Raw genomic sequence first — 26,915 nt, 5'->3', positions numbered from 1 at the left:
TATGCTGCATACCTTTATATGCATTATCTCATTTAATCCTCAGATTCCCTGAGGTAAATGCTCTTATTATCTGTATTCTATTATTATTATTTTTTTTTTTTTTGAGAGTCCTTTGGACTGCAAGGAAATCAAACCAGTCAATCCTAAAGGAAATCAACCTTGAATATTCATTGGAAGGACTGGTGCTGGAGCTGAAGCTCTAATACTTTGGCCACCTGGTACCAAGAGCCAATTCACTGGTAAAGACCCTGATGCTTGGAAAGACTGAAGGCGAAAGGGGTGGCTCAAGCGACTGAGCACACATCCTTAAGCAAATGAATGTCTCGTTTCTCTTCCTATCCTCCATCTTTTCCTCCCTCCCCCTCCTCCTCCTTCTTTGGCATATCCACGAACATTTATGATATGATTCCTCATGAGCACTGGTACATCAAAGGGAAGCTCTACGCTTAAGTTCAAAGGGCAATCAATGTGGGGGTTGCGGGAGGTGGGAACACTGGTTGCTATTTAGAGTCTTTAAAAAACCTAAAGGGACTTCCCAGGTGGTCCAGTGGTTAAGACTCTGTGCTCCCAGTGCAGGGGGCCCAGGTTTGATCCCTGGTTCTATCCCTGGTCAGGGAACTGGATCCCAAATGATGAAACTAAGACCTGGGGCTGCCCCCCAAAATAAAAAAATTTTAAAAATCATAGAATTGTCCTAACAGACAAATTTTTTCATCTTACCTGTTGTCTGAATAGTCTGGGCAGCACTGTTTTGGGACAAAGAGTGAAAAAGTAGTTAAAAAGGAACAGGGGGGCATCTGGGTTTGAGGGAGTTATATTGGAAGGGGGTCATTTGGGTAGAAACAAGAAGGGTCCTTACGCAGGACTGGTCCCTTACACAGGGAAACAGAAAGGGAGGTCCTTGCTGTATGCACCCTGTTCATAACTTCAGGGAAGCCCTGTGTTCCCGAAGGCACATGCATGCCTATGACTGAGTCTTGTGGATGCAACTTAGATCTATCTGTGGTATCCCTGGTGGATTGAGTTTTTTTCCCTTGTCTGCCCAAGGCCAGGGGCAACAGGACAGGTGAGCTTCCTGCAGCTGTCACTGTGCCTGGAAGTGGGGCAGAGAGTTAGGGTGAAGAAGGACCTTGCTTCCTTAGAGCAATGAAGGCAGTGGGTCTCTGGGACTCCTGGAGGCCTGGGCAGTTTCTGCTTTTGTGAGCAGAATGGTGACAGGCTTTCCGGGCCACAGAGAGAAACCTAGAAAAGGGTGGCATCAAGGTTTGAACCTGAGCCTTCCTGACAGTGGGTGGAATGCTCAAGAACACACACTTTGCAGGTTTGGGTGTTATAGACCAGCCTTGAAGACATTTAGAGCAAAGTGATTATTTTTAAAAGCACATAATTTCTTTTAAGAGCCATTTGAGTGTCACCCTGTGTGTGTAAACAATTTTATCTGACACTACGGATTTATATTGTGGAATAATTTCCTTTGGGTCTGGAAAGCACAGCTGTGGTTTTGGAGTCCTAGAGAAAGCCAGCTAGCCTGGGGTTCATCTCTCCTGGCTCAGTAAGGAATTTGGACAAGTCACACAGGCAGGTCCTAGATGCCATGGACCATCTTTTAGTTCTACCTGGGGATGGAGGTTGGGGAGGGTGGGTGATGTAATGCAAGCAACACAAAGGTCAGGTCTGAGAATCTATGGGCCACCTCCTACTTCTACGTGGGGAGTTGTGTGTATGTGTTTGGGGGGTGTGGGGTGTGCTGTATAAAGCAGATGGGACTCCAGCAGGGGCTTCAGTGGGAAACTAAACAGATCTTTTCCTCCGTCTGCTTCTCTTAGCAATTGTCTTGACCAAAGCCCAGTTGAAAGCAAGTTGCTTTCCCTCAGTTGGCTGGCATTGTTGGGGAGGAGCAGGAACACAGGCTGGGGTGGTAGTGATGGGGGCGGGAGTGGGAACACTTCCAGGAATCAGGGCAGGCCTGTCGGCTTCCCTGCAGGTCATTTACAGCTGTGTGACCCCGGGCGAGCTCGTTAACCTGTGTGATCACGTTGCCTTCTCTGTACACTGGAAATAATGCTAATTGCCCACCCCCTAGGGCTGTTAAGAGGACTGGTGAGGTCGGGCAAAGTGCTTCTCCTTTCCAGAGTAAGAACTCCAAAGTCCCTCTGAAAGTCACTGGACAGCTCTGACAGGCTTCAAGCTGATTTCCCTTCTTCTGTTCTTGTCCTGGATAGTTCTTTCCTGCAAAGCAACTATAGTGACCTTTTATAAATGTAGAGCGAGACTTCCCTGGTGGTCCAGTGGTTAAGACTCTACTGTGCAATGCAGGGAATGCGGGTTCGATCCCTGGTCCGGGAAGATCCCACAAGCCACAGAGCAACCAAGCCCACGGGGCAACTACTGAGCCCTTGAGGGGCAACTAGAGAGTCCATGGGCTGCAAGGAAAGATCCCACAATGACACAATGAAGATCTCGTGTGCTGCAACTAAGACCAAATGCAGCCAAACAAATAAATAAACAAAAAACTGTAAAGCATATCCTTTCAGTTTCCAAAGGCTTCTCATTGCTTTGAGCACCTTCCCTTCCTCCTCCCCTGTGCTCCTGTGCTCTGGCCACACTAGAATGGTTTGTTTCTCTGACAAGCCATCTCAGTCCAGCCCCTGGGCTCTTGCAGGGCTGTTCCCTCTCCCTAGCATGCTCTGCCCTCAATCTGTGCACGGCTGGCGCCTTCCTGAGAAAAGCCTCCAGGTTGAATGGAGCTCCTTCCCCAAGCACCTATCACACCACTCTATTTTATTTTCATCACCACCCAAAAAGATCCTGTTTATTTATTGTTTCTCATATGTCATGTACCTCCTCCCCCACTGTTGCTCTCTTCCCCTCCATTTGAATCCAAGCCTCCTGCGTGGATCTTGTTAATTTTTCTCAAGGCTGTGTTCTCAGAACCTTATACAATGCTAGGCGCATAGTAGATGCTTAGCAAGTACTGGTTGAATCAACGAGAGAAGGAATGAGTCTCTTCTCATCGCCATCTTATCCTTTCTCCAAGTCTAGCTCAAGACAAAGCCCCACTACGAGGTCATTTCTGACCATCTCGACCTTTAGGGGTGTCTTCCGTCCATCTCCCTCTGAGTTCATGTCATTGAATGGAGCTGGTGATCTCTTTTGTCTCTTCCCTTTCCAGCTGCCTCTCATCTGCCTGTCTCAGCACCCATCAATTTTTCCCATTTGTGAGGTGCTTAAGATTTTTAAAATTTTGTTTTAATGCCATTGGGTGAATTAGCAAGCCCAAAGCTGAAGATTAAATGGCCCTCCTACAACTCATATAACCAGTCCAGTGATCTAGTACTGAGGTACCTTACCCCTAGGAGGAATTCAAGGCACTGGATTACATGAGGGATACGGGTGTGTGGGATAGACAGCTGAAATAGTGCATATTGAATTATACCCGGGAAATGTCCACAACCTAGGTTATGACCAACCTAGACAGTATATTAAAAAGCAGAGACATTACTTTGTCAACAAAGGTCCATCTAGTCAAGGCTATGGTTTTTCCAGTGGTCCTGTATGGATGTGAGAGTTGGACTGTGAAGAGGGCTGAGTGCCAAAGAATTGATGCTTTTGAACTGTGGTGTTGGAGAAGACTCTTGAGAGTCCCTTGGACTGCAAGGAGATCCAACCAGTCCATCCTAAAAGACACCAGTCCTGGGTGTTCATTGGAAGGACTGATGTTGAAGCTGAAACTCCAATACTTTGGCTACTTGATGTGAAGAGCTGACTCATTGGAAAAGACCCTGATGCTGGGAAAGATTGAGGGCAGGAGGAGAAGGGCATGACAGAGGATGAGATGGTTGGATGGCATCACCGACTCAATGGACATGAGTTTGAGTAAACTCTGGGAGTTGGTGATGGACAGGGAGGCCTGGTGTGCTGCGGTTCATGGGGTCACAAAGAGCTGGACACGACTGAGAGACTGAACTGAACTTCTTTCTTTATGTTCCAGAATTGTGAAAATGGCAGGCAGAGGAATGATCATGTTTTAGAACATAACTCATGATGCCACTGGGACTTTTATCTTTTATGCAAGTATAGAGTGGTAGTCATGAGTGGAAAATTTCTCTATTTACTCCAGGGCTTTTGGTCAGTTTAGGTTTTATGTTTTTATCTATTTTAGTAATTTATTTCTCACTTGTTTTAGAAAATCATTTTATTCAAAATTGTGCAAAGTGAAAAATAATTTTCCAAAGTGTGTAATAGGAATTAAAAAAATGATAAATCACTCTAAATCCTACCGTGTACCTACTGTCAATGGTGGTAGAATATTATTTCATCTTCTCTATGAATATCTATAGATGGATGGATAACTAGATAGATGGTAGAAATAATTTTGTAAGAAATGGACCTTAGCTCACATGTACTATTTAAATAAAATATTGATATTAAATATAAATATTAACTTTTGTTGAATTTAATAAGATAAAAAGAACTTGAAGGGAAACTGAAGGAATTATAGAATTTAAATAATTGTTTATATACTATTAGAGATAGTTCTAAATGATTCTCCCAAGATTAAGAAAGGGGATTTAAAAGTCACTACAAAGCTGAAACAGTTAGTTCTTTACTCAGTGGTTGAGATTTAGTGTGATGAAGATGAACTCTGAGATATGAATAATAGAGGGATTGATATCACATCTCTTCCCATTTTCCCTCTCCCTATCTTGTAAATTTTGTTGCTGATGTTTTTTCCTTTTTAAGGGTTTATTACTTTTACATTTTGATTTGTAACCACATTTCCCTCAGCTATTCAGTTTAAGTCCTGTATTCACTGTTCATCATTGTTTTCCCCCTTCAATTTCTATATTTCTGAGTTCTTTCTTCTGAATTATTTTTGCTTGGTGGAATTTCACTGTCAAGGAGTTATTTTCAAGAGGAAGTCATGGGGGCTTTATACTCTAAACTTTTAAATTTTGGAATTGTCTGTCTATTGCATTTATGTTTGAAAACAAATTGGGTAGGTAAAGATTTTGCAACCTACTTTCTCTTGAAATGTTATAGAATTTATTAAATGACTGCATAGTATTTCATTAAATGAATGTCAATTAATGGTCATCTATTCTCAATTTTCTATTATTATAGCAAGTATATTATCATAAGTATATTAAGTGAAATTTCGGGATCAGAGTATATATGAACAGTCAGTTTTTTTGAAACATCTGCTAGCTCTTTTTAGATAGATTATTTAATATGTATTCCTGTCAGCAGTGCATAAGAGGGTCATCTTATTTCTATCATCATTAACAGTGGATTTTATTAATTCCTTGAATATATGCCAATTTTGTAAGAAAAACTTCTTATGTTTTAAATTGTTTCTTAGTAAAGTTTACTATATTTTATGCAGTTATTAACCAATTTGATTTTTCATTTTATGAACTGCCTCTTTAAGTCTTTTACTATTTTTTATTGAAGTGTAGCTGTTACTTTACTGATTTGAAAGAATGTTTTGGGTATTATGGATAATTACTTTTTCATGTATATTGAAAATATTCCTTCACTTTGTTTATAACTTTCTTCGTGGATTAAAATGCTTATTATCTTCAATGGATACTAAAACTATTAGATAAAAATTTAATGAGGAACAGAATATTTGCATAATTTCAAAGTATTTTGCCACAAATTACAAAAAGAATAGTAGTAAATTTATAGTGGAGAAAGTTGTCAGGTAGTACCTTAACCAAGGGGTGAAAATTAGTATCAATAATAATGAGATATTATGGTCCTCCTAATATAAGGCACTAAGAGATACATAATATCATTTATGTAATACTCTTGCCAAACACACAAAATTTGAACTTAACCTTGAGAAAACATGAGGCAAACTAAAATTGGAGCACCTTCTATAAAATAATTAGCCTATACCCTTCAAAAATATCTATAGAGGCATGGAAACTAAATGTATTGTGTTCCACTGGATTTAATTATGTACCAGAAAAAAATGCTATTAATGACATTTATTAAGACAATTGGCAAAATTTGAATGTGGAATATAGATTGTATAATAAAACGGTATAAATAGTAAGTTTTCTGATTTTGATAATTGAATTGTGGTTGTGAAGATAATGGTTATACTGAGGAAGATATACTGAAGTAGTCAGGGATGAAGGCACCTGTACTCAAGTGATTCAAAATGATATGTATAGGTGGGTGTGTATCTGTGTGTGTGTGTGTGTGAGAGAGAGAGAGAGAGAGAGAGAGAGAATAATGAAAATGCAGCACAGTGTTAATAATTGATGAATGTGAGTGAAGGTTATGTGTGACTTTCTTTGTATTCCTGTAGTTTCTCTTTAGGTTAGAAATTATTTCAAAATAAACCATTAAAAATTCTTCCCTGCACAAAAAATGTATATATAATGAAATTTTATCAAGGCTTTTTAAAAAAAATAATTTTTGACTTTTGTGCCATGCTTGAAAAAAACCTTCTTTATCTCAAGATTGTTAGCATAGTCACTGATGTTTTCTTTCTATGGTTTTATTTATTTATGTTGAAATTTTTGATCTATCTGGAATTTTGTTGTGGGAACAAGCAAATAATCCAGGTTTTTTTCTCCCAAATGTATAACCAATTTTCCCCACAACATATATTGAATAATTAATCTTTCCTCACTGGTCTCAAAAGATATGCTTATCATGTACCTATATGTGTGTGTATATATATATATGTAAATATATATTATGAGGCTTCCCAGGTTGTTCTAGTGGTAAGGAACCCTCCTGCCAATGCAGGAGACTTAAGAGACACAGGTTTGATCCCTGGGTCGGGAAGATCCCCTGGAGGAGGGCATGACAACCCACTCCAGTATTTTTGCCTGAAGAATCCCAAGGACAGAGAAACCTAGCAGGCTACAGTCCCTAGGGTCACAAAGAGTCAGACATAACTGAAGCAACTTAGCATACACACAATATATATATTTAGTCCATCAGTCCAGTTCAGACGCTCATTCATGTCCGACTCTTTGCAACCCCATGAATCACAGCACTCCAGGCCTCCCTGTCTATCACCAACTCCCAAAGTTCACTCAAACTCATGTGCATCGAGTTGGTGATACCATCCAGCCATCTCATCCTCTGTCATCCCCTTCTCCTCCTGCCCCCAATCCCTCCCAGCATCAGGGTCTTTTCCAATGAGTCAACTCTTTGCAGAGGTGGCCAAAGCATTGGAGTTTCAGCCTCAGCATCAGTCCTTCCACTGAACACCAAGGACTGGTCTCTTTTAGGATGGACTGATTCGATATCCTTGCAGTCCAAGGGACTCTCAAGAGTCTTCTCCAACACCACAGTTCAAAAGCATCAATTCTTTGGTGTTCAGCTTTCTTCACAGTCCAACTCTCACATCCATACGTGACTACTGGAAAAACCATAGCCTTGACTAGATGGACCTTTGTTGGCAAAGTAATGTCTCTGCTTTTTAATGTGCTGTCTCAAATCAGATCAGTTGCTCAGTCATGTCCGACTCTTTGCAACCCCATCAATAGCAGCACGCCAGGCCTCCCTGTCCATCACCAACTTCCGGAGTTCACTCAGACTCATGTCCATTGAGTCAATGATGCCATTCAGCCACCTCATACTCTGTCGTCCCCTGCTCCTCCTGCCCCCAATCCCTCCCAGCATCAGAGTCTTTTCCAATGAGTCAACTCTTCGCATGAGGTGGCCAAAGTACTGGAGTTTCAGCTTTAGCATCATTCTTTCCAAAGAAATCCCAGGGCTGATCTCCTTTAGAATGGACTGGTTGGATCTCCTTGCAGTCCAAGGGACTCTCAAGAGTCTTCTCCAACACCACAGTTCAGAAGCATCAATTCTCTGGCGCTCAGCCTTCTTCACAGTCCAACTCTCACATCCATACATGACCACAGGAAAAACCATAGCCTTGACTAGACGGACCTTTGTTGGCAAAGTAATGTCTCTGCTTTTGATTATGCTATCTAGGTTGGTCATAACTTTCCTTCCAAGGAGTAAGCGTCTTTTAATTTCATGGCTGCAGTCACCATCTGCAGTGATTTTGGAGCCCAGAAAAATAAAATCTGACACTGTTTCCACTGTTGCCCCATCTATTTGCCATGAAGTGATGGGACCAGATGCCATGATCTTTGTTTTCTGTATGTTGAGCTTTAAGCCAACTTTTTCACTCTCCTCTTTCACCTTTTTCAAGAGGCTTTTTAGTTTCTCTTCACTTTCTGCCATAAGGGTGGTGTCATCTGCATATCTGAGGTTATTGATATTTCTCCCGGCAATCTTGATTCCAGCCTGTGCTTCTTCCAACCCAGCGTTTCTCATGATGTACTCTGCATATAAGTTAAATAAGCAGAGTGACAATATACAGCCTTGACATACTCCTTTTCCTGTTTGGAACCAGTCTGCTGTTTCATGTCCAGTTCTAGCTATTGCTTCCTGACATGCATATAGGTTTCTCAAGAGGCAGGTCAGGTGGTCTGGTATTCCCATCTCTTTCAGAGCTTTCCACAGTTGATTGTGATCCACAGTCAAAGGCTTTGGCGTAGTCAATAAAGCAGAAATAGATGTTTCTCTGGAACTCTCTTGCTTTTTTGATGATCCAGTAGATGTTGGCAATTTGATCTCTGGGTCCTCTGCCTTTTCTAAAACCACCTTGAACATCTGGAAGTTCACAGTTCATGTATTGCTGAAGCCTGGCTTGGAGAATTTTGAGCATTACTTTACTAGCGTGTGAGATGAGTGCAATTGTGCGGTAGTTTGAGCATTCTTTGTCATTGCCTTTCTTTGGGATTGGGCTTCCCTGGTGGCTCAGACAGTAAAGCATCTGGGTGCAGTGCAGGAGACCCAGGTTCAATCCCTGGGATAGGAAGATCCCCTGGAGAAGGAAATGGCAACCTACTCTGGTACTCTTGCCTGGAAAATTCCATGGACTGAGGAGTCTGGTGGGCTATAGTCCATGAGGTCACAAAGAGTCAGACATGACTGAGTGGCTTCATTTTCACTTTCTTTGGGATTGGAATGAAAACTGACCTTTTCCAGTCCTGTGGCCACTGCTGAGTTTTCCAAAGTTGCTGGCATATTGAGTGCAGCACTTTCACAGCATCGTCTTTCAGGATTTGAAATAGCTCAACTGGAATTCCATCACCTCCACTAGCTTTGTTCGTAGTGATGCTTTCTAAGGCCCACTTGACTTCACATTCCAGGATGTCTGGCTCTAGGTGAGTGATCACACAATCATGATTATCTGGGTCATGAAGCTCTTTTTTGTACAGTTCTGTGTATTCTTGCCACCTCTTCTTGATATCTTCTGCTTCTTATAGGTCCATACCATTTCTGTCCTTTATGGAGCCCATCTTTGCATGAAATGTTCCCTTGGTATCTCTAATTTTCTTGAAGAGATCTCTAGTCTTTCCCATTCTGTTGTTTTCCTCTAATTCTTTGCACTGATTGCTGAGGAAGGCTTTCTTATCTCTCCTTGCTATTCTTTGGGACTCTGCATTCAAATGGGAATGTCTTTCCTTTTCTGCTTTGCTTTTCACTTCTTTTCTTTTCACAGCTATTTGTAAGCCCACCTCAGACAGCCATTTTGCTTTTTTGCATTTCTTTTCCATGGGGATGGTCTTTTTCCCTGGGTGGTCTTTATCCCTGTTTCCTGTACAATGTCACGAACCTCCATCCATAGTTCATCAGGCACTCTGTCTATCAAATTTAGTCCATACATATGTAATATTTCTTGATATATCCTGGACTCATGTGTGTTCCTTTGATGTGTTCATCTGTGTATTTCTCAGTAATTATTTCCACCCCCCTCCATAATTTTTCTGGTCAGTTTTATGTATTTACTTTTCCAGATGATTTTCAGAACAATTTCCTTGGGGATTATTTGACTTCAGATAACATACAAATCAATTCAAAAGGGTTTACTGCATGCATATAAGACTTTGTAATGTGATTAGAATAAAAGAGGAACAACCAGCCTCACTCAAATCATGAAGGACCTGGGTGAAGGATCTGGTAAAGAACCTGACAGAAATATTGAGACTATCACTCTAGTCCTCTGCCAAAGCTATTATGTGACTTAATCTTACCCACCAGCTTTAAAGTTTAGTAGTTCAAATTTTAGGAGAAATAATTGAATTGGTCACTGTCCTACCAATGATTCTTTTTCTCTGATTCAGTTACTTGTAAGGGTAGCTCAAGACTTTTAATAAGGGGAAATGTCTTAGAAAATGACTGTGGGTTTGGCAGACATCCTAAATAATGTCTAGTAAAAGCTCTTTGATAATGATTATTTTAGTCTAAGAATAATGACAGCCTTTCCATTTATCAAATTTCTTTTTATGATGCTTCATAGAGTTTCTTAGCTTTTTAAAAAAAATATATTGTCCCCAAATACATGTTTAGATATTTTAGGCTTTTCATTATTTTGAATGAGATCTTCTTTTCCCCCCATTATATTTATTTGAATGATTGACTGATCATTTTTTGTATATACAAAAGTAATTAGTCTTTGTAGTTAATTTTTAACTGTCTACTTTATTGACTTTTCTGATCATTTCCTTGTGTTGTTAGTTGTTTCTCTTGAATTATCTAGGTATATAGTCATGTTATCTGCAAAGAAAGATTGTTTTGTCTTCTTTATAACGTATTTTATATTCTTAAATATTCTGGTATCTTTATAATGATCAGAAAGAAATCAATTAGCTCATTTTCATTTTGTAAATCCAGAAAAAGGACAGGGCTGTTGTGTTATATTTGGGAAGTCTAACAAAAACACAAGGCCAGATATTGAACTTCTTGATGACTTAACTGGAAGTAATCTGACCAGCCAACAAACCAATCATCAGTCCATCCATCCATCCATCCGTCCATCCATCCAGCTAGCCAGCCAGCCAATAAATCTTTTCTTTTTTTAATACCATAGATACTTGTAGATACAATAAGAAAGACACAGTCCCTGAAGTCAGAGAATTTAGATATAGCAACAAACACAAAAGCAAGTGATTAAAATAGTACATAAGGCAAAATACATGGTGTTAATGAAAGCACATAGAAACGGGCACCTAAGCAACCTTGGGTGGTCAAGGAAGGCTACTGGAAGAGGGTAACATCTAGAAAGATTTCTGAAGGAGATATTTGCATGGAAGGAAGACTGCATTCTCAATAAATTCATTATGCCATTTAGTTGCTTTGAAATTTTAGTGATCAACCATTCTGAAATCTTCATGAATCTCTAGATTTTTCAATTTGCCTTTGCAGCTCAAGGTGCCAATGGTACTCTGGGGAACCCCACCCTGGATACAAGTCTACTGGAGGAGTTCCTGGGCAATGATTTCGATTTGGGAGCCTTGTAAGTAATAAGAGCACTGCTCTCCATTTGGTGTTTAAAAAATTATGAAATAATTAAATGAACTGGGAAGTGCTTCTTCCTTTTCTGTTTTCCAGAAGAGCTTGATACTAAGTAGAGTTGGTCTTATTTCTTCTATTAATATAAACCTTCTGCAAATTTCATCAGTGAAGCTAACTAAGTCTGGAGGTTTTTGGTTTGTTTTGCCTTTTTTTTTTTTTTCTTTTAATAGGAAGGTCCTCCCTTCCAATTCTGTATCTTTAATAGACATGGGGCTATTCAAGTTATCAATTATTAATTATCAGCTTAAGCAGTTTATGTCTTTCAATGGCTTTGTAAATTTCACTTATCACCTATTGAATTTACTGGCATAAAATTGTTCATCACATTTCCTTATTATACTTTTAATGTCTGTAGAATCTATAGTGAACAACAAGTGTTGTCATTGATATGATGTCATTGATATTCATGTCTTTTTTTCTTGATAATTTATTAAGAGGTTTATCAGTTTTCTTAAGCTTTTAAAGAACCGGCTTTTGGTTAAAATTATATTCTTAATTGTTTTTCTGTTTTCTATGTCATTGATTTCTGCTCTTATTTTCTAATATTTATATAGCCATACCCATTTTCTTTTAAAACAACTTATAAGCAATAAAATTCAATTGTTGTCTCGTGTATGGTTTTGTGAGTTTTGAGAAATTCACAGAGTTGTGTAACTATTGCCATGGTTACCACACACAACCATTCTATCACCCGATACATTTCCCCTACATTTCCACTTTGTGCGCATACCCATCATACTCCCTTAACCCCTGGTGAACACTGATCTTTCTTTTTCTATCCCCGTAGTTTTGCTTTTTCCAGGATGTCATATAAGTGAGGCCCTATGGTATATAATACTATGAGTCTGACTTCTTTCACTAGGCATAATGTCTTTTTTTTCCATTCTTTTTGCTATTGTTGTTCATTCTTTTTTATTGCTGAGATAAGCTCTGTTGTAACAGTTTATTTGTCCAGTTACTCATTCAAGGATATTTTGATTATTTCCAGTTTTGACAGTTATGAATAGCTCTTATAAATATTCATGCATAGGTATTTGTGTGATCAAGAGTTTTAATTTCTCTAGGGTAACACTTTGGATAAAGTCTGCTGGACCATGTTATAAGTGCAAGCTTAACTTTATAAAGTTGCATTACCACTAGCAATATATGAGATAGCCAAATTTTTCTCTTCATCACCAGTTCTTGGAATTATTGGTTTTTAAAAAACGTTATTATAGCCATTCTAATAGGTTTAGCATGGTATCCCGGTTTGTTTTAATTGGCATTTTCCTATCAACAACTGATGTTGAGCCTTATTTCATGTGATTGTTTACCTTTCATATATTTTCTTTGTTCAAGTGTTTGTTCAAATATTTTGCCCATTTAAAAAACTAAATTTTTCATATTTTGTAGTTTAGAGAATTCTTTAAATATTCTGGATATTAGAGCTGTGTTGGATATGAGATTATGAATACTTTCTCCATGCCTGTAACCTGTGTTTTCATCCTCTTCACAATGAATTTCCCAGAGCAGAAGTTTTAAATTTTGATGATGTCCAATAGACCAAATTTTTCTTTTGTGTTTTGTGTTTTATATCTAAGAAATATAGATATTGCCTAACAAGTTGTCAAAGATTTTCTTCTGTTTTTTTCTAAAAGTTTTAGTTTTATATTTAGGTCTGTGATCCATGTTGAATTAATTTTCGTATGAGTTTTGAGATACAAGTTGAGATTAATTTCTTTGTGTATAGATGTCTAGTTGCTTTATGAATTCCTTGTTGAGTAATTTTTTCTACTGAATTTTCTTTATGCTTTTGTAAAAAAATTAGTTGACCATGTTTGTGTGGATCTATATCTAGACTCTTTGTTCTGATCCATTGATCTGTGTATCTATTATTTTGCAAGTACCACATTATCTTGATTACTGTAATCATAAGTCTTAAAACCATATAGTGTAAGTTCTCCAAATTTGTCTTCTTTTTCAAAAATGCTTTGATAATTCTAGTTCCTTTGAGCTCACATAAATATTAAAATCAGCTTGTTTATATCTATACAATCTTATTGAGATATAGACTGCTGCTGCTGCTGCTAAGTTGCTTCAGTCGTGTCCGACTCTGTGCGACCCTATAGACAGGCTCTTACCAGGCTCCCCCATCCCTGGGATTCTCCAGGCAAGAACACTGGGGTGGGTTGCCATTTCCTTCTCTAATGCATGAAAGTGAAAAGTGAAAGTGAAGTCGCTCAGTCGTGTCCGACTCTTAGCGACCTCATGGACAGCAGCCTACCAGGCTCCTCCATCCATGGGATTTTCTAGGCAAGAGTACTGGAGTGGGGTGCCATTGCCTTCTCTGAGATGTAGACTAGGATTGTATTAAGTCTAGAGATCCATCTGGGGAAAATCAACATTTTAAGGGCTTCCCAGGTGGTACAGTGGTAAAGAACCTGCCTGCCAATGCAGGAGAGGCAGGTTCGATCCCTGGGTCAGAAATATCCCCTGGAGAGGGGAATGAGAACCCACTCCAGTATTCTTGTCTGGCAAATCCCATGGACAGAAGAACCCAGGTGGGCTACAGTCCATGGGGTCTCAAAAGAGACATGACTTAGCAACTGAGCATGCATGTACGACATCTTAAGAAAATTGAGTCTTCCAAGCCATGAACATAATTGTTGGTTAGTCACTAAGTCGAGTCTGACTCTTTTGAGACCCCATGGATTGTAGCCCACCTGGGTTTTTCTGTCCATGGGATTTGCCAGACAAGAATACTGGAGTGGGTTGCCATTTCCTTCTCCAAAGGATCTTCCCAACCCAGGGACTGAACCTGCATCTCCTACCTTGGCAGGCAAATTCTTTACTGCCGAGCCTCCAGGGAAGCCCTATGAACATATTATACCTCTCCATTTATTTAGGCTTTTGTTGCTTTCTTTCATCAGTGTTTATAGTTTTAGCATACAAATCTTGTATGTTTTGTTTAGATCTACACCCAAGTGTTTCATGTTTTTTCTTTCAGTTATTGTAAATAATAATGATTCTAAATTTTTTTTTTCAAATTTTAGGTTCCAGTTATTCATTGCCATCATATAGAACTATTTTTGTTTTTTATAGAGTGGGCTTGGGTCCTACAATCTTAATGAAGCCATTAATTAGTTTAAGAATTCCTCCATTGTGTTTGTTTTCAGTTTCACTAATTTCTATCCTTATTATTTTCTTCTGCTTGTTTTGGGCTTAGTCTGCTCCTCGTTGTTTAGTTTCTCAAGTTGGAAGCTTAGTTCTTGACTGGAGGCCATTCTTTGTTTTCTAATTTAATCATTCAATGCTTTAGCTGCCTTCCTCAGTTTTTGATATGCTATTCTTTGATTTTCTTTCAGCTCAAAATATTTCCTATTTTTTCTTGAGACATCCTCTTTAACTCATGAGTTGCTGGAATTGGTTTATTTAATTTCCAAATATTTTGGAATTTTCCTGTCACTGATTCATTGTTTAATTCCCTTATGGACAGAGAACACACCCTATAATTCTAATTATTTTAAATTTGTTAAGATTTGCCTTATGATCCAGGACGTGATCTGTCTTGTGAATGTTCCCCGTGCACTTTGTCCATTCACTGTTGTTGGGTCAAGTGTTCAAGCTGGTTAACATTGTTGTCCAAGTCTTCCATAGCCTTCCTGATTTTTCTCTACTTTTATCTGTTACTGTAAGAGAAATGCCAAAGTCCTCAAGAATGATTGTGGATTTAGAGTTCTCAGTTCTTTTTTCCCTAGTACTGTCTTCTGATCTCTATGGTTTCTGATGAGGAATAAGCAGTTATTTGAATCATTGCTTCCTTTGTATATATGTCATTTTTCTTTACCTGCAAGATAACATTTTCAGCAACTTTATTATAATGTGTCTGGATATGGGAAGGTTTTCTTTGAGATTATACTGTTTGGCTCTGCTTTTTAAACTGTAAATTTCTATTTTTAACTACATCTAGGAAGGTTTTAGTCATTATTTCTTCACATTTATGTTTCTGTATCAATGTCTTTCTTTCCTCTGTCTAGGACTCCAATGATGCATATGTTAGACTTTTGATGTTATACACAGGTCCCTGAGGCTCAGTTCATTTTTTTCCTCTCTGTTGTTTATATTGGATAATTTCTATTAATCTGTCTTTAAGTTCACTGACCCTCCTCTGTCATTCCCTCCTGTTGTTGAGCCCACATCGACGTTCCTATAAATGCCCTTCCATCTCTCCCCTGTGAAGGACAGAGAGTGAAACAAGACATGAATCTCAATAGTAACAGGGAAAGCTTTTTGCAGGTATTTTGGTACCTGGCTCTTGTTGCTCTTTGCCAACAAAAAAACATCCATGACTGTGGGGAAGAATGGAAGCTCAACATTTTGCAGGCTAATTAAGCACACACGCGTGCACACACACACACACACACACACACACACACAACTGATGGGTTGCCATATATCTGAACCCACACTCTGAGCTGGCTGTTTGCTCCAGGTGGCTGCATGGGCTGGCACCAGACACAAATTCCCCTGTGCCTGCTTTCATATTCCTCTCAGTCCATCCAGGTAGCTGCCATTATTCCTGTGAGAAGGATGGGCAAGCGGGTTTACCCTAACTACCTCTGCCTATAAACAGTCTGTCAGAAGTTATCTAGTTTCTTACCCCCACGTGATTTCTTCCTAAGATAAGGTAAAGCTTATCCCATCAGAATCTGTTTAATCATCTGGATCACTTTTATAACTAGCAGAAAGAACTTTAGCTGTTTGTGTAACTTAAGCTGTAGCTTAAGTCTTATTCAAAGAGCTGTCTTTCTACCTGGGTGTTCAGAAATCTGTCGTTTGATCTTAGTCTCCCTGATAATAATGGTCCTTCAAGCAAGAGCAGATATCTCGCTATGGATGATTGCTATTGAGATTCAGAGATAGTTTGCTCAATCAGATTTACTTTCTACCTTTGAGAGTTTGTAAGTGAAGTAGAGGAGGGAGTTTATATTGTTGAACATACACCAATTATTAGGTGTTATTCTTTGTAATATATTCACTTATTTAATTACATATTTGATTTTACACATTTCATTCTTATATTAACTCTTCAAAATAGGCACAGTATTGTCCATATTTTACACATGAAGAGGCTGAGAGGTGCAAAGTAAGTCTTCATCGGTTAATCAGAGACAAAGCTGGAATTAAAATGTTCCTGGCTCTAGAATACCTGCCTTTTCTTCTACATGTATCTTTTGGATTAATTGATATTTTCGGAGATGTTTTTAGACTCCGTGACTCTCAGGGAAACACATGAAGTATGTCTAAAATTGTGTGCTAAAAGCTGTGACTCGGATCCTGAACCATTGTTTGCAAAGATTGTCAGAGTTCTTGCACGTTAAAGAGAAGTCCTATGATCAGATAACCTACCTTTGCTCAGGTACATGCAGTTAAGTGGAGCTGCAATAAAAATCCAAGAAAGAACAAGTGGAAACAGCCCCAGTCTGTACTCATGGAGTTGCTGAGCTGGTCCAATGATCATTATACATCTGCATAATATATTCAAATACCCCAAGTGTTGAGTGTTTCTAAATTCCAGGCTCTCTTTTTGCAGGTTAGTTGTATTCCTTACAGAAGCCCTGGGATGTAGGTTTTCTTTCCTGGGTTCACAGCTAATAAGTAGTAGAGCTGGGATTCAAGCATGAATTTACTACAAACACACGTGTTACTTCCCCTCTACTATGTGAAAGTGTTAGCTACTCAGCCGTGTCCAACTGAGTTGGATTGTGCAACCCCCTGGACTGTGGCCTGCCAGGGTCCTCTGTCCATGGAATTCTCCAAGCAAGAATACTGGAGTGGGTAGCCATTCCCTTCTCAAGGGGATATTCCCAACCCAAGAATTGAACCCAGGTCTCCTGCATTATAGGCAGATGCTTTATTGTCTGTGCCACCATATTGCCCTTGAATTGTGACTTTAAAAATTATGAATGACAACTTTTAAGCAACTTAAGAGACTATTAAGCTACACAATTTCTGAAAGCAAATTTGAATCTCATAGGTATATTTTCAAATCTCAAATACATTAAAAAATGAAATTTTGGCTATGTGAAACAGCTGTCCCTAAAAGCTCTATGGAAAAGTAGTCCCATAAGATGCTGTGGGGAAAAAATTAAAATTCCGTGATCAATAATAAATAAGCTTGTGACTCACTGACTTAAAATTAGATAAATTTCTTTACTGCAGGACTTTTCAGAGCCTTTGTTGTGTTAATATGCAGCTGCAAAAGGGAAATGGTATGCAGTGTTCTCAAACTTACATGGCCGGGAGTCCCTTTTGGGAGGCATGGGCCCATGTATAAGCATTGGGATGTGCTGCTCAGGACAATCTCATCTTTCTGTGTGACTCTAATTGGTATGTTGAGCTGGGGATTGTTAGGATGAGACCGTCTAACAATTGCCATCACCCCTGTGTTTCCTTGTGTGGAGAATCCAGGGCAGCTCTCTGCCCAGGAGGAGCAGGAGCAGGCTGAAGTCCTCTGATTCGCTACGTTAGCCTGCCAGTTACCCACTAAAAACAAAGGTGAGCTGTGGTGGTTCAACACCCTGGGGAATGTCCAGGTATGGAGTACTGCTTACAGAGCAGGAGGCTAGAGACTTAGGGGGCAGCATAAACTCCTGGAGGTTACAGTGAACTAGGACAAGAAGCGTGTTTGTGTGTGTTTGTGTGTATGTGTGTGGTGTGTGTGTGAGTGTGTGTGTGTATATGTGTGTAGAGGAAGGAAGACTCTGGAAAAGTGACCAGTGGCTCTTCAAGACAGGCGTTGTTTTCTTCAAAAATGCCCAGAGGTTTACCTGCTTCCTTCCTTTACACAAAGTGTGGGTGAGGTTGCCATAGCATCAGCATCGCCTGAGAGCTAAGAATGTCGTACCTCAAGCCCTGACCCCAAATGCTGAGTCTAAATCTGCTTTTTTACCAGGATCCGTGTGGGATTCACATACACATTACAGTTTGAGAGGACCTACTTAAGGTCACATGCATATATGTCCTTCCCCACCACATCGCAAGACCCAAACCAAGTAATGGTCTTGAGTGTGTTCTGGTTTGAGTGTGTTCAAGGAGGTAGATGGCACACCAAGCTTTAGGCTGGCCTCGAGATGCTGCTGAAGGGTAAGAGGGAACTAAATGGGGGCACTGAGGTGACACCCAGTCACAGATTTCCACGGGTGACTCCATAGGAGAGGAACTTACAGACATATTGGGCCCATGAAGAAGCAACGCCAGGTTTCATGTCATTTCATTCTAATGGTTGAGTTTAAGCATCTGGTATTCTGGGTTTCACTTTGTTGTTGTTTACCCACTAAGTTGTGTCCAACTCTGCGATCCCATAGACTATAGCCCACCAGGCTCCTCTGTTCATGGGATTCTCCAGGCAAGAATACAGGAGTGGGTTGCCATTTCCTCCTCCAGGGGATCTTCCCAACCCAGGGATTGAACCCATGTCTCCTGCATTGCAGGCAGATTCTTTACTGCTGAGCCACCAGGGAAGCCCAGGTTTCACTTTGGACTTGGCTTATTGGAGTTGGATGGCAAAACGAGTTAGGAGTCAATGACCAGCTGCATGTTTTAGTTCTGCCACTGGTATAGTGGGGCTGATAAACTCTTCACTGTGATGTTGCGAAAGAGAGTGAGATAGTCTGTGTAATTCTGTGAGATGAGCGTTTTAAAGGCTGGGTTCATTGACCAGTTTGATTTCTGGGTTCAAACGGATGCAGTAGGAGAAAAGCTAAACAGAATCCTGAGCTAAAGTATTACCAGTGACTTATCAATTCTGAAGATATTTGTAAAAAATGAAATAACCTACGGTAAAGAGTTTAAGATATTTAAATATCTGTATCGAAAAACACCATATTCTTTTTTTAAAAAATTAGGTATTTATTTTTGGCCGTGCTGGGTCTTTGTTGCTGCACTCTAGTTGCGTGCATGGGCTTCTCTTGTTGCAGAGCACAGGCTCCAGGCACACAGGCTTCAGAAGTTGCAGCTCCAGGGCTCTAGAACTCAGGATCAGTGGTTGTGTGCATGGACTTAGTTGCTTTGCGTTATGTGGGATGTTCCCAGATTAGGGGTCAAACCCATGTCTCTTTCATTGGCAGGCAGATTCTTTACCACTGAGCCACCAGAGAAGCCCAACACCTTGCTCTTAGAGCATAAACTCTGATGCTAGATCTTTTGACTCCAATTTGACTGGTTGCCAGATGAATAATCTCGGGTGAATTATTTAATCTCATCAAGTCTTAGTTTCATTGTCTGGGGGTTAGGAGCAAAAATAGTCATAGCAGACATTAGATGAGGCAACACATGCAAAGGGTTAGCTCAGTGACTGGACCAGGGTAGGTTCTCTCTGCTGCTGCTGCTGCTACTAAGTTGCTTCAGTCATGTCCAACTTTGTGCGACCCCATAGATGGCAGCCCACCAGGCTCCACCGTCACTGGGATTCTCCAGGCAAGAACATTGGAGTGGGTTGCCATTTCCTTCTCCAATGCATGAAAGTGAAAAGTGAAAGTGAAGTCGCTCAGTTGTGTCCGACTTCTTGCGACCCCACGGACTGTAGCCTACCAGGCTCCTCCATCCATGGGATTTTCCCAGCAAGAGTACTGGAGTGGGGTGCCATTGCCTTCTCCAAGGTCCTCTCTAAAGGTTGTCTATTTCTCAAGCAGCAGGAGAGAGTGGTGAGAGGGTCAGGGTGTTTGCAGTTTGCCAAGATAGGGCTGAATAAGAGGGGTGGCAGCTTGCTCGTCTTCTTCTTTTTTTTTTTTTAATTGTAGGATAGTTGCTTTGCACCTTGCTTTTCTTGCTTCCACTGCCCTGTCATAAAATGATTTTCTTGGGCAACTTTATCTTATGATGACATTTCTGCCAAGGCCCTTTCCCATCCCAGCTTCCAGGTGGTGGGTACCAAGCCTGATCAAATATTTATTTATTAAGTGCCTACTACATGCTTGCCAGTGGGCACTATGCAGGAGACACACATGTACACGCACACACACATAGTATTAAGACATGGACTTCCCTGGTGGCTCAGACGTTAAGGAATCTGCCTGTAACACAGGAGACCCCGGTTCAATCCCTGGGTCAGAAAGATCCTCTGGAGAAGGAAATGGCAACCCATTCCAGTATTCTTGCCTGGAAAATCCAATGGATGGAGGAGCCTGGCAGGCTACAGTCCATGGGGTCGCAAAGAGTCGGACACGACTGAGCGACTTCACTTCTACGTGCCTGCCAGTGGGCACAATGCAGGAGACACAAACACACACACACACACAGAGTATTAAGACATGCTCGTAAGTGAATGTCTGTGTGGGAGGACATGAATCATATACATGAAAATCTGGAGAAAATACTTTCAGTAACAGCAATCTTTGTAATTGCATGATGGGGTACAACAGCAAACAAAACAATGAAGTTCCTGCTGGCAGTTTACTGAGGGCAATGTGGTAAAGCAGTCTGCCCTGCAGGGCACCCAGGCGTTTCTCTTTGATTTAGTGGTGTGTGGTTGTAATGACAAATAGCAGATTGACTTTCTGTGGGTTTAAGTATTGCTTTTTTAAATTCCTCAGAAGACAATGCATTTCCTTATTGTCTGCTCCTGGGGAGAGCTCTTCCTTTGCCATCAGCATTCACTCTTAGTGCTCCAAGGTCATTACGGACTCCAGTGGGAAGAGAAAGACAGTGACGTATTGTATAAAGTGGTTCAGTAAGATGAAGAAAAGGAAGTGTAGGGTAGGAGAGTGGAATGCAAGGGGTGGGGGAAGACTACCGGGTTAGACTGGTGGTCAGGAAAACTCTCTTGATATATGAATTTATAAATACACACATGTTTATGGCCATATGTCAGGTAAAAAGCAGTAATTCATATTTATTAAGTAATAACTCTGTACAGGGCACTCTGCTGAGGTGATGTCACTGTGCAATAGAGCTTTAGAGAAGGTGAAATTGGTATGTGAAGGTATTGGGCGGAGTCACTGGAGAAAACCGAGGACTGGATTGTAGAATTGTGAATAGTCCCAGCTGGGTGTTCATGGGAAGCCCATGTTTTTTCTTTTTTGGGGCTTTACCACAGGGCATGAGGAATCTTATTTCCCTCACCAGGGATCAAACCCATGCCCACTGATGTGGAAGCTCAAGTCTTAACCACTGGACCGCCAGGAAGTCCCAGGAAGCCCACATCTTAGCACTGTAAGTCCTGCCTACTGTCTAGTAGAGTCATGAGCACATACTAGGCACTCAGTAAATGCTTAATCCAGCCTGGCTGCAACCTGAAAGGAATCCTGGCTGCTTTGGAGGCAGCAGGCAGATGTCCTGGATGTGCTAACTTCAGCCAGCTCAAGAGAACATCTATTTTGCACTCCTTTTAATTTGCATGGCTATCAATCCTCAGGAGACCACACTTTGCCATTTATCCTATTATTATTGAATGAGTCTCTTTATTTTTAAGTCTATTTTAGCTGTTATTCATGAAATCACTTCTGCCTTCCCATACACATATTCTTTCTCCATTAACTTTCAACTTACCAGAGTCTTTAAAGTGTTTCTTGCAGGCAACATATAGTTGGGCCTTGTGTTTTAAAAATCCATTCTTCCAATATCTTCCCTTTAATGGGAGTATATAATCCATTAACCTTTAATGCAATTATTGATATTGCATTTAATTCTTTGTTATTGAACAGGAGCCACTTTATTATTTGTCTTTTAAAAAATCTCTTCTACTTTTATTCCTCTGTAAGACATATTGATGGCTCATGATTTAGCCACACATTTGGCCAGGGATTTTACAAAGAATTTAGGGTTTCCCCTCTCTGTATCCCTCTTTCCCAAGATTTCCCTTTCACTTTCAGCAGCTATGTTTGCCCCCAACTCTGTTCTCTGATTCTTCAATCCTGAAAGACTGTGGGTTTCTATTGGAGTTTTGGAGGCTCTGACAGTAAAGAATCTGCCTGCATTGTGGCAGACTAGGGTTTGATCCCTGGGTCAGGTAGATCCCCTGGAGAAGGAAATGGCAACCCACTCCAGGATTCTTCCCAGGAAAATGCCATGGACAGAGAAACCTGGCAACTAACACATGGAGTTTTAGCTGTTCAACTGGCCCTAAGGCTAAAAGCTGTAAATAGACAGCTCACCCTATGCCATTACTTTCTTCTAAGTTTCAGAACTCCTCCAAAATCTTCTTCCTTTTGTCTACTTTTCAGTATTTTCAGGTATATCACGAGTGTGTGCTTAGTTGCTCAGCTGTGTCTGACTCTCTGTGACCCTCTGGACTGTAGCCCACCAGGCTCCAGAGTCAAAGCTATGGTTTTTCTAGTAGTCATGTACAGATGTGTGAGTTGGACCATAAAAAAGATGATAAAGAAGGCTGAGTGCTGAATAATTGATGCTTTCAAATTGTGATGCTGGAGAGGACTCTTGAGAGTCCTTTGGACTGCAAGTAGATCAAACCAGTCAATCCTAAAGGAAATCAACCCTTAATACTCACGGGAAGGAGTGATTCTGAAGCTGAAGCTCCAATACTTTGGCCACCTGATGTGAAGAGATGACTCCTTGGAAAAGACCCTGATGCTGGGAAAGATTAAGGGCAGGAGGAAAAGGGGACAACAGAGGATAAGATGGTTGGATGGCATCATCTACTCAATAGACATGAGTTTGAGCAAGCTCCAGGAGATGATGAAGAACAGGAAAGCCTGGCGTGTTGCAGCCATGGGGTCGCAAAGAGTCAGACACAACTAAGCAACTGAAAAACAACAACTATATATATATATAATTTTCCAGAGTTGATATTTTTATCTTTGGGAGGGTCAAGTCTGGTCGGAGCTTACCAGTCTTATCAGATATAGAAGAACTCTTTGTGATTCTTTTGCATTCCTTTTGAATCTAGTTGTCTGTTCTGTCTTTAATGGTTAAGGTTCTCTGAAAAATGTCTGGTCTTTTATTGCTTTCTCCTGTTTAAGAAGTTATTTGCAAACCACTATTCTTAAAGAATGAGTTTCACTATAGGGTGATCAGGCAAGGATTGGCCACTTTATTTCTTTTCAATTCCAAATCTCATTCCCCCCTCTCCTGTCCTGAAGACATTGCATTTTTTAGGGAGCAATCTTCTAATTTCTTACTGTGGGAAATCAGCTTGGTTGCTTGCAAAGCCAAGCTGAAGAAGGGTCTCATCTTTCAGCATTTAGACTTTTAATGAGTCCTTCCATTTTTGGTCCCAAAGCTCTACAATTTCCTGGGATCTGTTTCTCTGGAGAATAAAAATCTTTCCAATTTCTGTTGGGAAGATGGAGGTAGTTGCCAGACTATACAGGTTGGGGAAACTGATCTAAGGGTCCAGCTATTCCTTATTTAAACTTTCAATCAATTATTTCACTTTTATTTTTCATATTTTTATATACTTATTTGACTGCATAGGGTCTTGGTTGTGGCACACAGTATGGCATGAGGGCTCTTGAATTGTGGCACATGGCTTAGTTGCCCTGTGACATGTGGGATCTTAGCTCCCCGACCAGGGGTGGGGAACCTTCAGATTTGTAACCACTGGACCACCAGGGAAGTCCTAGTTTTTTCACTTTTAGCTCCACCTTATCCCTGGATTCAGAGGCTGCTGATGACATCAATGTTTTGGACTTTGCTGGAGTTATACTCAACTTGGAAAAAGTCTTGTTGGCTCCAACATGCCCTCTGCCATCCCCAGGCAGTCTTGTTTTTGCCTTTCCCTTCTGCTAATTCAGTTACCACCTATCCTACTTCTGTCTGCCTCACTGTTACTGAAATATGGTCTGTCGTGGTCGCTACTCACAGACGCTATGTCCTTTCATGTTCGTGCTTCTTTATTCCTTTTTACTTCCATTTTGGTGGAGCTTTGGGAGGAAGGATAATGTATGTTCTCTCTTTCCTTATTAATAAAAACGAATAAACTATAACGCACCGACTTGAGGAAAAAATATAGCTTTTCTGTATTTTTTCTAAATTATCTTTATAAAGACAGACTTCTCTCTTTATTCCCCTGGAGAAGGGAACAGCTACCCACTCCAGTATTCTGGCTTGGAGAATTCCATGGACTGTAATAGTCCATGGGGTAGCAAATTGTCAGACACGACTGAACAACTTTCACCTCTCTCTTTATTGCATGAGGTTGAAATCTTAACCAAGAAAAACAGGATCGTTTACTCTCCAGCAGGGGAGTCAGGTGGAAGATGGTGGTGCTTATACATCACTTAGAATCAGAGCAGCAAGAAACTTTTTGAACATAAAAGATAGGTTTGTGGTTTTTTACTTTTTAATGGACATTATCTTATAATAACTTTAAAAAAAAATTGGAGCATAATTGCTTTACAATGTTGTGTTGGTTTCTGCCACACAACAATGTGTATACATAAGTATACATATGTAGAGTTGTTTTTTTTTAACAGAAATTTTCACATTTTTTTTTTAGTGGTGGTAGTCATTTTTTTAAAAAATAAAATTTTACTTGCACCTTAATATATAAAACAGAAAAAAGTTGTAATTTTTTCCCCTCCAGGTATTTACAATTTTTCTTTTATAAAACACTTGAACTCCTTCCAAGACCTTTAGGATTCCCCAGAGCACAGATGGAAAGCCAGGGCGTTAGTAGTGATATTTTATACTGCTTTGGCCCAATCATCTCTCTGGTGTAAGTGCTTTGAGAATGTCAAGAAGCAACGCTAATGTTAATTAAACTTTATTGAGTACTCATTGTGTTTGGGGTGTATTTTATGGGCTTTATACACAGTATCTCATTTAATTTTCACTATGATGCTCTGAAGAGGCATCATGATTATTCCCACTTTGTAGGTGAGGAAATGCAGGCCTGGAGAGCGTAAGTACTTGTTCATGGATACACAGTTGGGAAGTGGAAGAGCTGGGATTCAAACCCAGGTCTGCTCGACTTGGAGCCCAGTCAACGCAACGCTGGGCGTGGTCTGGTGGGCTTTGGCCCCCAGGAGCACCTAGAACCCTCCCTGGGGGCTGCTGCACACACTACCAGTTTGTGACAAAAATATAATGATGAAATAGGTTACAACAAAAAAGCAACGCCTGTCTCTCATCCTCAGGCAAGGCCAACTCCCAGACACCCCACCCTATTCTGCATCAGATTCCTGCTCTCCTCCACAGGTCAAAGGTGAGTGTGACACACCTCCCTTTCACATGTCTTGCACTTCTCTTCTCTTGGGCCCTGTATGGTGAGAAAGAGGCCTCCCTCACTTGCATGTTCCCCCAGGTGCGTGCTGTCCGACTCTGACACCTGCAGCCCGGGGGACACCAGCTGCCCTCCTCCATTCGGCAAATGCGCCTGGGATTCTGCCTGCACACCAGTCGCACAGCTCGTCTGAAATGAGCAACTCTGGCCTTCCCCACAGAGCCTTTCACAACTGCTACCCAGACACCAGTCACCTCATGAGCCCCCTGGACCAGTCTGTGTCTGGGGGAATTGGTTGTTCTTACCATCAGCAGCCTCTGTGCCACAGTCCTGGGTAAAGGGCTAGATACTTAGTTTACTTGTTTGTCTTATTTTTTTTTATTATTTTAAAATTAATTTTTGAAAATTTATTTTTTAATTGAAGGATAATTGCTTTACAGAATTGTGTTGATTTCTTACATTACCATATGTAAAGCAGATAGAATTTGCTGTATGACTCAGGGAGCTCAAACCGGGACTCTGTAACAACCTAGAGGGGTGGGATGGGGAGGAAGGTAGAGGGAGGTTCAAGAGGGAGGGGACATATGTATACCTATGGCTGATTCATGCTGATGTTTGTAGATACTTGGTTTTGAAAGTCCAGCCAGCCCCTCTCCCCAGTGCTGGTAGAATGAACTGCATAGTCCTTTCCAGAAGATGGCAGTGTTGAGACACATATCAGATACCCAGTACCCTTGGCTTTAGACGAGTTTTTAAATAACAATCCACCGAACCCAAGTGTGATGGAAAGTCAAAATGTCAGAAATGTAGAGGGATAATTCTGGGTGAATGAGAAAAGCACTCTGCATTTGCAGCCTCAGCTAGACCACTCAAGTAGTTTGTGACAGCTCTCTGAAACTCATGTGTCAATTGTCTTTCAATCGGTATTCACGTATCAATCAATATTCTTTCTTCCTCGTTCCCTTCTGTTCCTCCTTCCCTCTCTTTCATTCCTTCCTCTGGATCTAGAGGATGATCAAAAGAGTAAAGGCCATCAAATATTGTGACAAAATTCCATGTGAAAAACAATTTCAAGTGAAAAACAATTTCAGGTGTAAAATGTACACTCAAATTTTAAGTATCTTTTGTCTTCTGACTTGGTTTCTGCCTTTGGAAATGATGTCTGTTAATTTTTTCAAATACAGGAATCCCAGATCCATTGGATAATGGAAAACCAAGTTCAGACTAATAGAGCTCATGGAATAGGAGCTTGCTCCATCCACTCCATGTATCAACCTGGTATTACAGACTAGTAGGACGCAAGAAACTTTAACTAGAATTAGTCTTAGGAAGGTCAAGAGCACGGTCCTGG

The 26,915-nt window shown here is 40.5% G+C and overlaps 1 protein-coding gene across 1 annotated transcript in view; it reads left to right on the top strand.

Moving 5' to 3' along the window:
- The window catches only part of MYRFL (myelin regulatory factor like), a 126,028-nt gene that overhangs the window by 22,854 nt on the left and 76,259 nt on the right, over positions 1–26,915 (top strand). The window contains exons 2-4 of the mRNA XM_019960812.2: positions 11,254–11,344; positions 25,479–25,546; positions 25,646–25,898. Of these exons, the coding sequence (XP_019816371.2) occupies positions 11,254–11,344; positions 25,479–25,546; positions 25,646–25,898 (412 nt within the window). The remainder of the gene's footprint in view (positions 1–11,253; positions 11,345–25,478; positions 25,547–25,645; positions 25,899–26,915) is intronic.

The sequence above is a fragment of the Bos indicus genome, chromosome 5, assembly GCF_029378745.1.
Source record: "Bos indicus isolate NIAB-ARS_2022 breed Sahiwal x Tharparkar chromosome 5, NIAB-ARS_B.indTharparkar_mat_pri_1.0, whole genome shotgun sequence".
Taxonomy (NCBI): Eukaryota; Metazoa; Chordata; class Mammalia; order Artiodactyla; family Bovidae; genus Bos; species Bos indicus.
Note: the sequence above shows the minus strand (reverse complement) of the source record. Positions and strands in the feature narration are given on the sequence as shown.